Source organism: Lissotriton vulgaris, unplaced genomic scaffold (assembly GCF_964263255.1).
Source record: "Lissotriton vulgaris unplaced genomic scaffold, aLisVul1.2 SCAFFOLD_3092, whole genome shotgun sequence".
Classification (NCBI taxonomy): Eukaryota; Metazoa; Chordata; class Amphibia; order Caudata; family Salamandridae; genus Lissotriton; species Lissotriton vulgaris.
The window spans coordinates 212,266-229,944 of record NW_028245399.1 but is presented as its reverse complement, the minus strand read 5'-3'; the positions used below and the strand labels follow the sequence as shown (position 1 = coordinate 229,944).

The window sequence follows — 17,679 nt, the reverse complement described above, 5'->3', positions numbered from 1 at the left end:
AGGAATGGTTTTATTTTTGTTAAGACTCAGTTGAAAGTTCGCACCTTTGGTGAGAGCATTATTCCTTTGCATGTTCAGATGTTTATCTAGCATCTAGCCAAGTCTTGAGGAGTCTTCTGAAGGTCAGCAGGTCTTGGGTCTGCTGTAGGCGGGTGGGTGACCGTTCTTCTAGTTTCGGTGGGGATCTACTTGTAGATCTTGCGGAGCATGCAAAGGGTGTTGAAGCAGGAGGATGAGACGGCGCTGACCTGCTTTGTCGTGGAGAGGGTAGAGTTGAGATGACCCCTAGGTTGCGTGCGTGGTCAGTGGGTGTTGGCACTGTTCCCAGTGTGGTCGGCCACCAGGAGTCGTCTCAGGCCGATGGGGTGGATCCGAGGATGAGGACTTCCGTCTTGTCCGAGTTCAGCGTCAGTTGGCTGTTCTTCCTCCACTCGGCGATGGCTTTCATTCCTTCGCGGAGGTTGGTTTTGGCGGCGTGGGGGTCCTTGGTGAGGGAGAGGATCAGCTGGGTGTCATCGGCTTAAGAGACGATGTTGAGGTCGTGCAGTCGGGCGAGTGCCATGTAAACGTTAAACAGCGTTGAGCTGAAGGATGCGCCCTGGGGTATGCTGCAGATGATCTTGGTGGCTTTGGAGCGGAAGGGGGGGAGGCGGACGCTTTGTGTTCTGCCGGAGAGGAAGGAGGTGTTCTACTCCAGGGCCTTCTCTTGGATCCCGGCGTCGTTGAGGCGTTTGCGTAGTGTGAAGTGGCAGGCCATGTCGAAAAGCGGCTGACAGGTCTAGGAGGATGAGGGCCACAGTTTCCCTGTTGTCTAGCAGGGCCCTGATGTCATTGTTGGCAGTGAAGAGGGCAGTTTTGATGCTGTGGTTGCTGCGGAACCCAGACTGGGACGGGTCCAGGATTGCTGTTCTCTTCTAGGTAGCGGGTCAGTTGTTTGTTGACGGTTTTGTCGATAACCATTGCTGGGAACGGGAGCAGGGAGATGGGTCGGAAGTACTTGAGGACTTTGGGATCCGCCTTGGGTTTCTTGAGTGAGGCATTGATCTCGGCATGCTTCTTGCTCTCCGGAAAGGTTGCAGACTCGAAGGAGATGTTGATGGCTTTCCAGAGATGGGGTGCGATGGCGGTGCTGGCTTTGTTGAAGATGGGGTGTGGGCATGGGTCTGACGGAGATCTGGAGTGGATGGTACTCATGATTTTGATGGTGTTGTCGTTTATGTTGGAATCAAAAGCTGACGATGGATCAAGGACGTTCAAAAGGCATGATTCATTTATGATTAATGCTTTTCCTATTTCTACTTTGTAGATCTGTCCATCCACCACCATTGTCCTTGGTGGGTTATTAGGGCTGCCTGATGGAGTACTCTTCAGCTTGAGTGCCTCCAGCTGTAGGCCCAGGCTGGGTCAGCAGGGCCACACAGTGGGCCTGAAACCAGACCGCAAAGAAAGAGATTAAGCATACCACCTGCATACTCTTCCTCAGGTTCTACAGCACCAAGGCTCCATTAGTCCACAGTGGAAGGCCATCAATGATGGGTCAGTTGTGGAGGGGCGGCCCCCTTCTCCCCGGTAGCTTGTCTCCTTTCTGGTAAAGAATTGGCTTGGTAGTTTAGTCTGCCCTGTTCCCATGATGCACTGGGCCAGGGACAGACTGATTTGCATATAGCCAGGTTCTGAGCTGGGATGGGGCAGTGAGATAAATAACGGTGATGGATCAAGCCCTGATCTTTGGACTGGGTAAGAGTGGTCTGCTCAATTCAGACACTCTGTTCATCACCACCCCCTTTTGTAAATCGATTTTGGCCACTATAGGTGTGGCAGGGTATACTCAGACATGAGTCCCTTTCTCACTGCTCCATCAGGATTCAAGCAAGCCGGGCCGAAGAGGCTGAAATGCCAGAAACCGGTCCCCGGTAGCTTGTCTCCTTTCTGGTAAAGAATTGGCTTGGTAGTTTAGTCTGCCCTGTTCCCATGATGCACTGGGCCAGGGACAGACTGATTTGCATATAGCCAGGTTCTGAGCTGGGATGGGGCAGTGAGATAAATAACGGTGATGGATCAAGCCCTGATCTTTGGACTGGGTAAGAGTGGTCTGCTCAATTCAGACACTCTGTTCATCACCACCCCCTTTTGTAAATCGATTTTGGCCACTATAGGTGTGGCAGGGTATACTCAGACATGAGTCCCTTTCTCACTGCTCCATCAGGATTCAAGCAAGCCGGGCCGAAGAGGCTGAAATGCCAGAAACCGGTCCCCGGTAGCTTGTCTCCTTTCTGGTAAAGAATTGGCTTGGTAGTTTAGTCTGCCCTGTTCCCATGATGCACTGGGCCAGGGACAGACTGATTTGCATATAGCCAGGTTCTGAGCTGGGATGGGGCAGTGAGATAAATAACGGTGATGGATCAAGCCCTGATCTTTGGACTGGGTAAGAGTGGTCTGCTCAATTCAGACACTCTGTTCATCACCACCCCCTTTTGTAAATCGATTTTGGCCACTATAGGTGTGGCAGGGTATACTCAGACATGAGTCCCTTTCTCACTGCTCCATCAGGATTCAAGCAAGCCGGGCCGAAGAGGCTGAAATGCCAGAAACCGGTCCCCGGTAGCTTGTCTCCTTTCTGGTAAAGAATTGGCTTGGTAGTTTAGTCTGCCCTGTTCCCATGATGCACTGGGCCAGGGACAGACTGATTTGCATATAGCCAGGTTCTGAGCTGGGATGGGGCAGTGAGATAAATAACGGTGATGGATCAAGCCCTGATCTTTGGACTGGGTAAGAGTGGTCTGCTCAATTCAGACACTCTGTTCATCACCACCCCCTTTTGTAAATCGATTTTGGCCACTATAGGTGTGGCAGGGTATACTCAGACATGAGTCCCTTTCTCACTGCTCCATCAGGATTCAAGCAAGCCGGGCCGAAGAGGCTGAAATGCCAGAAACCGGTCCCCGGTAGCTTGTCTCCTTTCTGGTAAAGAATTGGCTTGGTAGTTTAGTCTGCCCTGTTCCCATGATGCACTGGGCCAGGGACAGACTGATTTGCATATAGCCAGGTTCTGAGCTGGGATGGGGCAGTGAGATAAATAACGGTGATGGATCAAGCCCTGATCTTTGGACTGGGTAAGAGTGGTCTGCTCAATTCAGACACTCTGTTCATCACCACCCCCTTTTGTAAATCGATTTTGGCCACTATAGGTGTGGCAGGGTATACTCAGACATGAGTCCCTTTCTCACTGCTCCATCAGGATTCAAGCAAGCCGGGCCGAAGAGGCTGAAATGCCAGAAACCGGTCCCCGGTAGCTTGTCTCCTTTCTGGTAAAGAATTGGCTTGGTAGTTTAGTCTGCCCTGTTCCCATGATGCACTGGGCCAGGGACAGACTGATTTGCATATAGCCAGGTTCTGAGCTGGGATGGGGCAGTGAGATAAATAACGGTGATGGATCAAGCCCTGATCTTTGGACTGGGTAAGAGTGGTCTGCTCAATTCAGACACTCTGTTCATCACCACCCCCTTTTGTAAATCGATTTTGGCCACTATAGGTGTGGCAGGGTATACTCAGACATGAGTCCCTTTCTCACTGCTCCATCAGGATTCAAGCAAGCCGGGCCGAAGAGGCTGAAATGCCAGAAACCGGTCCCCGGTAGCTTGTCTCCTTTCTGGTAAAGAATTGGCTTGGTAGTTTAGTCTGCCCTGTTCCCATGATGCACTGGGCCAGGGACAGACTGATTTGCATATAGCCAGGTTCTGAGCTGGGATGGGGCAGTGAGATAAATAACGGTGATGGATCAAGCCCTGATCTTTGGACTGGGTAAGAGTGGTCTGCTCAATTCAGACACTCTGTTCATCACCACCCCCTTTTGTAAATCGATTTTGGCCACTATAGGTGTGGCAGGGTATACTCAGACATGAGTCCCTTTCTCACTGCTCCATCAGGATTCAAGCAAGCCGGGCCGAAGAGGCTGAAATGCCAGAAACCGGTCCCCGGTAGCTTGTCTCCTTTCTGGTAAAGAATTGGCTTGGTAGTTTAGTCTGCCCTGTTCCCATGATGCACTGGGCCAGGGACAGACTGATTTGCATATAGCCAGGTTCTGAGCTGGGATGGGGCAGTGAGATAAATAACGGTGATGGATCAAGCCCTGATCTTTGGACTGGGTAAGAGTGGTCTGCTCAATTCAGACACTCTGTTCATCACCACCCCCTTTTGTAAATCGATTTTGGCCACTATAGGTGTGGCAGGGTATACTCAGACATGAGTCCCTTTCTCACTGCTCCATCAGGATTCAAGCAAGCCGGGCCGAAGAGGCTGAAATGCCAGAAACCGGTCCCCGGTAGCTTGTCTCCTTTCTGGTAAAGAATTGGCTTGGTAGTTTAGTCTGCCCTGTTCCCATGATGCACTGGGCCAGGGACAGACTGATTTGCATATAGCCAGGTTCTGAGCTGGGATGGGGCAGTGAGATAAATAACGGTGATGGATCAAGCCCTGATCTTTGGACTGGGTAAGAGTGGTCTGCTCAATTCAGACACTCTGTTCATCACCACCCCCTTTTGTAAATCGATTTTGGCCACTATAGGTGTGGCTGGGTATACTCAGACATGAGTCCCTTTCTCACTGCTCCATCAGGATTCAAGCAAGCCGGGCCGAAGAGGCTGAAATGCCAGAAACCGGTCCCCGGTAGCTTGTCTCCTTTCTGGTAAAGAATTGGCTTGGTAGTTTAGTCTGCCCTGTTCCCATGATGCACTGGGCCAGGGACAGACTGATTTGCATATAGCCAGGTTCTGAGCTGGGATGGGGCAGTGAGATAAATAACGGTGATGGATCAAGCCCTGATCTTTGGACTGGGTAAGAGTGGTCTGCTCAATTCAGACACTCTGTTCATCACCACCCCCTTTTGTAAATCGATTTTGGCCACTATAGGTGTGGCAGGGTATACTCAGACATGAGTCCCTTTCTCACTGCTCCATCAGGATTCAAGCAAGCCGGGCCGAAGAGGCTGAAATGCCAGAAACCGGTCCCCGGTAGCTTGTCTCCTTTCTGGTAAAGAATTGGCTTGGTAGTTTAGTCTGCCCTGTTCCCATGATGCACTGGGCCAGGGACAGACTGATTTGCATATAGCCAGGTTCTGAGCTGGGATGGGGCAGTGAGATAAATAACGGTGATGGATCAAGCCCTGATCTTTGGACTGGGTAAGAGTGGTCTGCTCAATTCAGACACTCTGTTCATCACCACCCCCTTTTGTAAATCGATTGCTGGGAACGGGAGCAGGGAGATGGGTCGGAAGTACTTGAGGACTTTGGGATCCGCCTTGGGTTTCTTGAGTGAGGCATTGATCTCGGCATGCTTCTTGCTCTCCGGAAAGGTTGCAGACTCGAAGGAGATGTTGATGGCTTTCCAGAGATGGGGTGCGATGGCGGTGCTGGCTTTGTTGAAGATGGGGTGTGGGCATGGGTCTGACGGAGATCTGGAGTGGATGGTACTCATGATTTTGATGGTGTTGTCGTTTATGTTGGAATCAAAAGCTGACGATGGATCAAGGACGTTCAAAAGGCATGATTCATTTATGATTAATGCTTTTCCTATTTCTACTTTGTAGATCTGTCCATCCACCACCATTGTCCTTGGTGGGTTATTAGGGCTGCCTGATGGAGTACTCTTCAGCTTGAGTGCCTCCAGCTGTAGGCCCAGGCTGGGTCAGCAGGGCCACACAGTGGGCCTGAAACCAGACCGCAAAGAAAGAGATTAAGCATACCACCTGCATACTCTTCCTCAGGTTCTACAGCACCAAGGCTCCATTAGTCCACAGTGGAAGGCCATCAATGATGGGTCAGTTGAGGAGGGGCGGCCCCCTTCTCCCCACTGCTAAGCAGGTTACTCAGTGCAGGATACAAATTCAAGGACCACTCCAACATGAACACCATCATCACTGCATTTGATATAGGCTAACATTTTGAAGTGGATGAACAAACATCAAAATACATTGATTCCCCAGTTGGGGGTAGGTTGTTGAGATCATGGAGTTATTGGGCACTAGTTCTGTCAAATAAGTGCTTGTGATGCCCATCTGCAAACACTAGCATACATTAAGCAGTTTCATTGCTTCCATTATTTATGCTCACTTTGTAACTCACTCCTGCATCTTACAAATCACCAAGAAAAGTCCATCTCTGAATATAAATCCCCAATAAGACCAGGCAACGTTTTTAAAATTGATGTAAACATTTTTAATTTCGTGAATATATATGTCTACAAACTGCTGTGTAGAACTAGATTCTGGGTATTTTGTATTCTTGGTAAAGGGAATGATTGTTGAGGAATTCAAAAGTGTTTATATTCAGAGTGGTTTCCACCATAGTGTTATAAACGGAAAAAGCAGTTATTTCCTGTTTTTGTTTTGTTTCAAAAAATTATATTTTCTCGATCTTTCTCAGGAGGATATTACTTGACAAGCGCATACGGAGCACTTTCTTTGATTAAGAATTTCCAGGAAGAGCAAGCAGCCAGAATGCTGAGTTCAGAAGCCCGGGACACTCTCAAGCAGTGGCACAAGAGAAGGACAACAAACAGAACAGTTCCCTCAGTGGATGACTTCCAGGTATGAAGCCCCGAGCTGAATGACCTGTTCCAAAAAAGCTCCTTGAACAGTTGGTTCTATAAGCATGGGCTCGTACTATAGAATCAATACTTGAGGTGTATGAAATCACATAATTTGGTTTTGTGTAATCACACAAACATTATGCAAAATTATGCGAAGTGGAAGCCATCATATGACACTATATTTTAGTGTGAACTGTGTTCTCGCCTCAATTTAGGATGTAAGAATGCATCTTATGCAAAATAATAGCACTAAAAACAAAAGTGCCACCAACAGCCCCATCTCGTGTTCTGGTTATTCCAGTTGTTTTTCAAGTGCTCAAGCTAAAATTTTACTGCGAACAGTGAGTATTAACATGATATGGTGTTATTGAGCAATTTAAGAATTTCAAATACTGTACATTTCGCCTGGACCTAATCAGTATAGTTCTGAAATTCCTAAAGTTCTATTTGTAAATTCACTTGTTACTGTCAATAGTAAAAAATATTAACTGTCCCAGAACAAAACATCTTTCGAAACTAACCTAACCTTAACGAGACAGATCTACCGTTGTCCTTTTCAGGCATTAGACCTATTTACACCTGTATGCCGTCCTAACCTAGGCATCCCTTGTTTGCGTGTGCTATGGGGTGACAGTGGTAAACTACACGTAGGTCTATCTTAAATTCGAAATATCCGAGAGAGTTTGAAAAAGTAGATATCCCTTGAGTGCCGGTTGGAGGAATGGCAGTGAAAATTGAATAAAAATCATTTTCCTCAGCTTCAAAACAGTAACTTTGGAGATATTCGCAAACTTCAAGGCCAGCTCATTGCACAATTATCAACGCAACTAATACACACTTTAATTAATCTAGAATACGTAGTAACAGCATACAGAGAGCTGAAAAAATAGTTCGCTTTTTCCCAGATGTCTGTTCGAAGAGTGCTAGTTATTTTATATTTGCTTTCCTGTAAAAATAGAGTAATGAAATGTGAAATTCCAGCCATACTATCCCTTTATATACGTAATGTTCCAGTTGCACACATGAGCATGAGTAGGTGTAAGAAACCGACCAGAGATCACCATTGTACTGAAATGCCATATGTATCGACACATACATTAGAAAATGCACACGTTATGCATGACTTGCAAGGGAATTTAAGGGAATTCTCCAATGTATCTAGGAATTGTACAATCTGTACCTTTGTGAATTAATCTGTTTACCATAGTTTTGGTCTGAAAGATAAACAACCATTCTCAGTAAAGTGAGACTTCTATAGTATTGAATAATAACATAACATTCAGTCTTTTGATGTTTCAGGCTGTACCATCGTAGAAACTAGATCTCACGTGTCCAAACTGCTAACAGTCGACCCCATTGTAGGGATAAAGGACTTGTACTAAGCCCACGTGAAATTTGCACCGTGGGCATTAAATCTTGCTATATTTTGCATTAGGCACATTTTGCTGAATTATTTCTATTTTGTTGGCATGACATTTCTCAAATATTTCTCCCATCGGACCAGTTTCCTGCCAGTACCTTGTGTAACTTTTGATCTTGAGACACCTCCAATTTTAAATACGGATAGTGAAGATGAGATCTGCAAAATGCACGTAGTTTCGTGTAATTTTCACAAAAAGTCATAATCTTTCATAAAGAAATCCCATTTGTGATCAGTCTCAATTTATATATTGTAGTTCAGACATTTGTCTCCTTGAATGAACTGTGATAATCCCTTTTGCTTGCTGTGCTGGCGCATGGATTGACTTCCTGTCATGTAGCATGATGCTGACTGTGCCTTTAGGGGGTGATGGGCAATAAGTTCACTGAGAACCCGCTTCACTGCATCTCTAATTTTAAATGAGCTGCACTGGCCCTAATTGTGGAACTAATCATTACATACTATCAATAATCATCAATGCCATTAATTATGTGCCTTCATTGCATTATGAAATAAGCCCAAAAGGTCAAATCCGTTTTCTGGGGTATTTTTCTGAAAGTGTTTTTCTTATGCTAGTGCCCAGAACAAAAGCAATTACGAATAAGTTAATAATGGGCTACATTTTTGGTCTCCTTTTCAGAATGTAAAAAACTAGTGCCTTTCTTTGTTTTTTCCCCCAAATGTGGACGTTTGTGTGCCTTTTGCAGACAAGATAGTAAGTGGGGGCTCTTGAAAAATGGGTTCCATCTGTGCAGGTGAGAGGGAATGCTTCCTTTTTAAGTTGTGCATAGTATGTTGAATTTAATGTGCGTGTGCTTACGGCTGGCCATTTTAACCATATAAACTGTGGTGCAGTGCTTCAGCTCGTCTCTCATGGTGAAAAAAAACCAATGAAAAAGTTATTACTGGGATTAATGAGTCTCCATGTTTTTTGGCTTATGCTATTTATGGGCTGACAAAATATTGTAAAAAAGTTTGATGCAGTTTTTAGCTGTCCTTTAAAGGCTTGCTTGTGTATGTATTTTGAAAATCATGGATGTTGTGTTTGAATCACAATCCATTTATGTTGCTTTCTACACAAGTAATTCCAAGACCCCATTTTGGTTACAGCCAAGAGAGAGAATGTCACATTGGTGGTTGTTGAATATCCCAAGTGTCCATTCATCGAGCCTGTTAAGTCACTGTTACTTTACTTGTATGTTGAGCCATCACACACAGCACATAACCAAAGCATGGATTCATGAGAAAAAAGTTTGCCAAGGTCTACAAAGTAAAGTTATATCAATAAATACCATTATTAACATTCATGTAATGACTCCTCATAAACCTGAATATCCATTTTAAATCACTTGTATCGCATCCACATGTATCGCTCCATCCGCTAAATGTTTTTGGCATTTGCTATGAACATGATTCCAAAATGCAGTAGTTTACTTGAAGCAAAACAACAAGCTTATTCTGCAAAACGTCTTTGTATGTCAGAACCTCACAACAGGATGTACGCAGGTTAGGAATTGGCAATCGAGAGTACCCTTACAGACAAGTGTCTTGACTCAATTTAAATCTGTCTACTGTTTAGCACTTCACCATATAAAAACGATGGACTATTCTGGAAGCCATGTGTCATTTTTTGTTCCCAGTGCTTATAGTCCGAATCCTCATAGCATATCAATATACTCTCTTCTCCTAGAAACAACACATCAGAAAAATAGGTCATTGAGAGTCATAGGGATTGAATCTTTCAGCAAGTGTCTCAGATTTGTTCTGAGAGCAATAGAGGAATACACCAAGCTGCGCCATGGAGCTGCTTATCCAACCTTATTTCCATTCCGGCCTTTGCTGTGATAGTTAATCTCTGTGTTGGATACGATGTTTGGATGATCTGAGTTTTTAAAAAACAATATGCATGAACTGTTGCACTTTGAAAAATTTAATTAGCAACACATCCAGTTAACGTCCCAGCAGTTTATCAGTTTTGGCTGCATGTGTTGTTGCTTTGAGATGGTAAGGCATTATGAGTTGCGTCTCAGTGTCCCGTAAAATTAATTGAGATCTATGGTTAAATTAATTTCTTTCTGTCTCCCACAGAACTACCTTCGAGTCGCTCTTCAAGAAGTTGAAAGTGGATGCACAGGCAAGACTCTGCTTGTGAGGCCATACACAACCACAGAAGAGGTGTGCCAGATCTGTGCTGAGCGCTTTAAAGTACAAGACTCTGAGAACTTTGGCCTCTTTCTTTATATTGATGAAACCTGGCAACAGCTCACAGAAGACACCTACCCTCAGAAAATCAAGGCAGAGTTGCACAGTCGGCCACAGCCCCAGGTCTTTCACTTTGTCTACAAACGTGTCAACAGCAATTTTGCCGGAATTTTCCACTACGAAGACACTGATGCTGAATATGGTCATTTAGCTTCTTAAACAACTTGGGTTTCCACTGTTTACTTGTTTACAATTGTTACCCTTGACGAATGTCCACATTGGCCATTGACTTGAAGGTGGACTTGGAGCCTGACTGCCAAGTTCTTCATGGTGGCAAGTAAGGTTTGGAAAAAAATAGAACAGCACTTAAACTGGACTTGGACACCTTGCTGGTGAATGTGGGAGAAGTTGGAAGACACACAATGAAGTAATGTGTCACTTCTCGAAGGGGCATTAATTGCCAAAGGAGCTGGCTCCCAGCAAGACCATACTGCTGTTAAACATGGTTAGCCTTTCAAGCAGGAATACAAAATTCTTCAGAGGTTATTTTTTTTAAACGGGTTTCTCTTCTCAAAGTGTGGGATACGTGCTAAAAAAGAAACACCTTTTTTCCACTTCTCTTTTTCTACCTAACAGGCAGTAGTCTTTAGCACAGATGTCTAATGAGATACTTTCTGATATGCAATACCTCTTAGACTATGTACAGATGCTTCCCAGAGTGCCATGTAACATTCTGAGCAGAATGAACATTTGGACTATCCCATCACTCCACTTTATATTGGTGAGGAAATCTTAACTTGATTAAGTCTGTTAGAAAGGAAATGAGTTTTTTAAAATAAAAATGTATCTTTTTTATGTATGCTTTTGCTACATATGGTGTTAATCCCACCATGTATAACCCATTTCCTGCTGCTGGAACAGACAGGTTCAAATGCATTTTCTACTTTTTACTCAGTCTGCTGAAATTGAAAAATCCCTTGCCTGTAGTACTTGCTCTACATCCCAGAACCTTCTTAACCCGTACATTTCTACACCTTTCTACACCTTCTTTAGCTTTCTACATCTCTAGACCTTTTCACAGGGCTAGAAACTGTGCCTTAAGTATTAAACTGTGGGATTAGCATGTACACATTAGCAAACTTCTTACTCTTCCATGGCCCCATACTGCTTAGATTTTCCTCATGTCTTTAGTATGATTTCTTTCTTTTGTTCCTGCTAGTAAAAAAAAACGACACTATGATTCACGTGTTCATTTCAATTAGCATTAGGGCATTGTTTACATAATTTCTTTCTCAAACCACAGCTTCAGTTTCTTGAAGGTCTTATATCACCACTCCATAGACCTATGACATTTCTGACTGACTCCAAGCATTATGGAATTTGTTAGAGGTTTTCTGCGTAGAATCACCAAGAAATGCCCATTGACTGCGGTATTCATTTTAATCCAAATTCAGCAAACTTAGTTCCTGTCTGCTTTGAATGATTATGTCCCACTAGGTAAGAACTCTGTTTGAATACTTGCTCCTGGAATGCATTTAAAATACCTGTGTCCTGCCACATTTGTATCAGGCTTTCTGGCAAATGTTTTTCACCCTGTGTGCTTTTAACAAACCTACTGTCTTGTCACCACATAGTATGTTTATTCCAGACAAAGCTATGATATTTTTTAAACTGAGGATGGGTTTTGAAAGTACTCTGTATTAATAAGTAGGCAAAGTTCATCATGTGATCATATGCTTAACATGCCAGAGCTAGATATGTTTCTGGGATGAACTTCTTCACAACTGCTGATAGTGATTCTGCTTAGTCACTTCTTAAATGTCTGTCTACGGGTCCCCGAAGACAAAACAAAGATTTGACTTCTGATTCTTCCAAAGTATAACATCCTTACCAGTAGTTTTGAAGTATGCTAACCAAGAGTCATTTCTCTGAAATTGGCCTTACTACCTCTTCTGTAGCTTATGAATTACATTTTCATAAGCCTACGATATCCTTCAAGGTAAAAAGCACAAATTGAGCAAGAAGCGTAAGGCAATAATTAAGTGACTACCATCAACAGTTGATAAACTCCTCCAGTTCCCTGAGGTAGAGGTCTCAATGGGACTTTGTGAATTTCTGCCTGGGGGCTTGTTCAGTAGGTGTTATATCCAAACCTTGATTCCCCCTCATTAATCTAGGCCAGGCATTTTCAAACCAGAAATGTAATTTTAATTTCTATTACGAAACATAGCTGAGTGGAGAATCTGAAAGAGAACACTGTAATATGAGACCAGATCGCAGTAGTTTTTGATTAGGAAACTGCTGTCTTGTTGTGTAGCACTGTCGACCCACCTTTGTCTACTCTAGAGCCTCTGCTTCAATCCGTCTGCTTGAACATGCTGTGTAGGATCCAGTTTGACGTCAAACTCTGATTTCATTGTTTGGGTTCAAGTGGTGTAACCTCTAAATGATCCACTGCACCAGCCTTCTGATATCAAAAGTATTTTGACCAGGCAGTGCCTGTCATTTTTTTCTTACCTATTTCAGTATCTACCCACGATTATATCTTTGCATCCTTCTTAGTTTGCTAATCTTTTTCCTTTACTTTAGAATAGAGCTAAATGTAGGACAAAGAAGGAAAGACATTCTTCTCCTACCAACATCCACCGAACATCTTTGATTTAGCAAAATTATCACAGCATGTTGGCTTCCCATCTTCAGAAAGATGAGGTTAGGCACAGAATATTGAATGCTTAATCCAAAAGTTCTGTCAATCTAGTTACACAGTACTTAACAAGATAAAGAAGTATCTACCGTAAGAGAAGCATGCTTAAAACAATCTTTTGGCAGTAATGTAGATGCTTTGTTTCTTGATGAGCGGGGTTATAAAGACACCAGCCAACATGTCTTTCCCATTGGCTTGTGCTTTGGGATGTCTGGCACTACTTACTGACGCCAGTCTACGAATAATGAAGTTTAAGGAGATTTTACGGAACCAATATTATCTTACATTTTGAACGGGGTTTGCTGACCTACCTAATCTAAACATAAGAAACAGATCTCAGCGATAACAATGAATATTTATTCAAAAAGGACTTTTTTAGATGTGGCCATCTCCTTATAGAGGTCACAACTTTTAATGCTTCATTTCGTAAAGTAGAATGAATAGAGACACTGGTGCAGTTATTATGGTTGAGCCCTTTGGTGATATACATTGGTACTGTACTGAGAGCTTACCTCTTGTTTTATATTAAGTGTCTGTATATTTTATATTAAATTGCATTCAGGCTGGCCTTGCAGTTGTAGGAAGTACAACCACACAAATCCTATTGCACTTGTGGCAAAGACATACTGAGCAAAGCTTTGATTTTTTCAAGTTCAAATTCACTTATTTATTTAATAGTGTTCTTGATGGTCCAAGTCTTAAAATCAAACATTAGCTGTATTTCTTTTTTTAAAAGAGGAAACTCCGCACTGCATCATTTTTGTTTTTACCTCATTCTGCAGAGTCTGACAAAGGCTGTAATGAAATGGATCAATGATTAACGAAGGGTTGTCGATCCACATAATGTCGTAGAGCTCTCCCTGTGTTCAGCGCCATAAGGAGGGGATTGGAAGCATAGAATTGCTGGTAATGGGAAATGCTTTCCCTATTGGATCAGAGTTTTGCAACTGGTGCATGATGTCACATTGCTACCCACAAAACAAATACATCAATTTGATCTGTTTTTAATACCAGCAACTTAATTGCATGACATGCAATCCCATGCAAAATCTCCTAATAATGTTGCATTTGCCCAAAAGTCTTGTAATTTTCGTCCTAAAAATAAGGATTCTCATTTCTTGGATTTTCCTTGCAGGCCTTCAGTCACTGTCCACACAGTCACTGTCCACACAATAACTGTGGGCTGCTTGATACTTCTAAGGGCTGCATTTCGTTATATCATGGCTGCTAATATTGATCTCCATAAATATTGCAACCCTGTAACGTTTACTTCTGCATCATAAGGTAAGTATAGAATTACTATTCGTCACTTCACCTATACCAACCTTGGGATGTAAGTATAAGTGGAAGTGAGCATAGCAATTGTATACTTAACTTGGAATGTTATGATGGGTTTATAGTAGGGGATGTGATTTAATAGTCATGCAATATATTTCATGCAATATGGTGATCACCGTTAGGTTATAGCCGTATCGTGGGAAGGTTTGCATGTGCAAATATCTTTTGCGCATATTTTAGGGGAACGATTTGCACTGCAAATGCATGCCGAAGGTCATTTTCGGCATGTGTGCCTTTTTCATATATGCCATATATTAAGACTACATGTGCACATAATGCATACACATTCACAGTGTGTTAGTGCAAACTGAAAATGAAATTGAGCTGTTACTGTTACATTTTGCACACATGCATAATTTAAATAAAAGAAGAAAAGCCCAGATACCTTTTCATTATCTCGAAGGGTTCAAAACCTGCTTAGACATGCACGAAAATGGTTTGCACATGCACACTGCATGCACCCTAGTGCTCTTTAGTTAATTGTGTCAAATGTAAGGTAGTGCTAACTGTACTGTATCTTATCTGAATTCTATTTTTATAGCACTTCTTTACCCCCCGACAAGGTGGGAAGTGCTTTGCACTTGACGTGTGGAACTCTGGTGACAACTGTCAAATCCTACTGTAGATTTTAGAAGCAAGGGATTTTATGCCAAGCATTTTAAAATTAGGCCCTACACCAGTTAATCTCAACTTTTGGTGTCTTTCTGGCTGGCATGCTGTGCGTTTCGCCAGCCCGAGTGTGACAAGACTATCCAGTGCCTCTTTCAACTCTCACAGTTCACATGGATGGTTACATACTTTCTTCACGTTAAACGAAAAACAAAGTCTCTCTGTTTTGTCATGCATTGAAAAGCTTCATGTTTGTTCTTATTATTTTTCATAGAAATGTTTATAGCAGTTGCAGGTAAACTGTCCTGGATGGTTTAAAATATTTTTTTTAATGTAAAGTATTCTATAAGTATGCATGTGATTTTAACTAATATACGGGAAATAAATCTCTTGCTGGTTTTAGAGGAATACATTAAAACTTTTTTAATCAAAATAACTGTATTACTTGTGTTCGTCTCCATACCTACACTGAAGCAGGTCTTAGTGCCTATGTAAAGGAAAGCAAAAAGCAAAACATCTATAAACAGGACAGAGTTAAAAGAGGGGGAGAAAGTGAAAGTGAAAGCCAAGAAGAAAAACTGAGTGTAGAATTCACTATAGAAATAAGAGGTGTGATGGGTGTCCTCTGCAAGAGTGTTGCAAATCTGAGAATCGACCATTGAGAATGGCCATCAAATCAGAAATTCAGCTATTTGACCCCGAAGTACCCTTGCTTTAGGTTTGTTTTGTCAAACAGATATTTCATGAAGCTCAGTGCAGAGAGTGCCCATACCTAAGCTGTAAAATAATCTAAACTCATGCAGGAAGCTAAAGTCTTACGGTTATGACATCAAAGTCAATTCTTCTCCTCCGTCCTCCGTATTTCTGAAGGAAAGTCCCTCACCAACAGCGAGACAATAGACTGACTCCAGGGGTTATTGTTGCACTGGTACAATTGTTGTAGTATTGTTTAAAAAGTCAGCTGCCAATTTAATCTGAGAAAATACTGATATTTATGCTCCATACAAAGACAACTTTTTGAGGTTCTTGACGTTATCGATCAGAAAGGCATTTTTCTGGTGCCGCTTTATAATGTTCTTTCTTCATTTATATTGACCTTAAATGCTCAATAAAAATGAAGAAAGAACATTATAAAGCGGACCGTCACAAGGGGAGCGGTAAGACCGGATTCTTTGCCCTGGCTCCGTGCTTTTCAGCGCCCTCTATTTCTCCCACAAAATGTATTTGAATGATAATAAATAAGGCCTGTTCGGTTAATTAGTAATGAGACCGCTAGCGGCAGCCACATCCCCAGTCTGCACCAGATTTTTAAGCTCCCTGGTAAAGGAACACTTTTTTTCCTGAGAACATTTTCTCATAGTTCGAATAAGGAGTGGGTGGTGGGTGAAGTTTTTTATTGGGTCCCTGCAGAAGCTTTTAATAAGCCTGATTTTAGAGATGCTTTAAGTAGAAGCACTTGATGATGTGAAATGAAGGTATCCGAACAGAGATGTCGGTGGGATGATGAAGGCGTGGGAAGCCTAACATAGGATTTAAGCAGATCATGGTCTGCTGGTTCAGGCTCACAAAAGAAAACTGGTGTTGGAAACAATGAAACCATTGTACATTAAGGATTTAAAATTAATTGCATGTGTGATCATATGTAATGTCCAGTTGTATGTGCTTAGAACTGAGGGCTTGATTCACAAAGGGCTTACGCACTAGTGGGGGGGTGCCTGCACTTGTAGCAAGGGCTCCCCACTCGGGGGGGTCCTGCACTTGTGGCAAGGGCACCACACTCGTGGGGGGGCGTACCCACACTTATGGCAAGGACGCCACAGTGGTGGGGGAGCCCCCACTCATGGCAGGGGGGCCGCACTCATGGCTGGACCTTGAGGAATTGCAAAGCAGAGCTCCCGCCACGAATGCAGGACCTTCGCCACTAGTGCAGAGGCCCTTTGTGAAGCAGCCCTAAAGCATTAGTTGAAAAACACTAAACTTTCTCCACTCTGTCACAAGCACAGTGAAAATTGTTAACTCAATTGATGTTGATGTGATATGGTTCATAAGCGATATGATCTCTGTGCGGATAATGCCTTAAGTGAAAAAAGATATGAACCAATGAAAAGTATATTTTGAAAAAAGCATTTGTAATCGATGTGCGGTTGAATCTGCAAGGCGGAGCGAGGGGGGTTTGGCTTATAAGAATGTTTTTAAAGTTTTCATGTTTCTGGAATTGAACCCTCTGCACACTGTTGCATTTCATTTTGTAAATGATAATGAGTTTTGCACACAATACATTGTAATACTGAACTATATCATGGTGTTACGTTTTCTTTCCATCAACACTTTTTCCTGCTTCAAAGTATCCAGAACATGCCAGCACTTCAATGCTGCATCAGTGGTAGTAAGAACTAGATAAATGCACTTTCGATCCAGTTCAATTCAACATGCGTTGTTAAGCAGTTTTATTCAAGATCATTAACATAGAAAAACAGTTGGCCCATGGAGATGCACAGCTTAGGGAACAAAAATTAGTAAAATGAAAATGGCCGTTTTCTACAGTACAAAGTAAAAATCTGTCTCGTATAATTTACATAAATTGCAACCTACCTCATACCTGCCAACTCACATGGTGCCACCGTGTGGTGCACAATATCGGCTCTTATCACGCGGGCACCTGGTGAGGAGCCAATATTACACAGTGGCAGGAAAAACAAGCTGAAAAGAACTGTAAATAGTAGTTTTCCAGCTCGTTTTCCGAGGCTTTGAACTGTCGACTTCCATTAAGGGGTGTTTAAACACCCTAGGACATCAGCACCAGCTTCATCAAGCTTTTGGG

General features: G+C 42.9%; 1 protein-coding gene across 1 annotated transcript in view; it reads left to right on the top strand.

Annotated features, from left to right (window-relative positions):
- RIN2 (Ras and Rab interactor 2) overlaps positions 1 to 17,155 on the top strand; it is a gene marked incomplete at its 5' end in the record, with an annotated part of 58,694 nt that extends 41,539 nt beyond the window's left edge. Inside the window, 2 exons of the mRNA XM_086949067.1 lie at positions 6,420 to 6,583; positions 10,094 to 17,155. Coding sequence (XP_086805193.1) covers positions 6,420 to 6,583; positions 10,094 to 10,426 — 497 coding nt within the window. The remainder of the gene's footprint in view (positions 1 to 6,419; positions 6,584 to 10,093) is intronic.
- Positions 17,156 to 17,679: the final 524 nt, after the last annotated feature.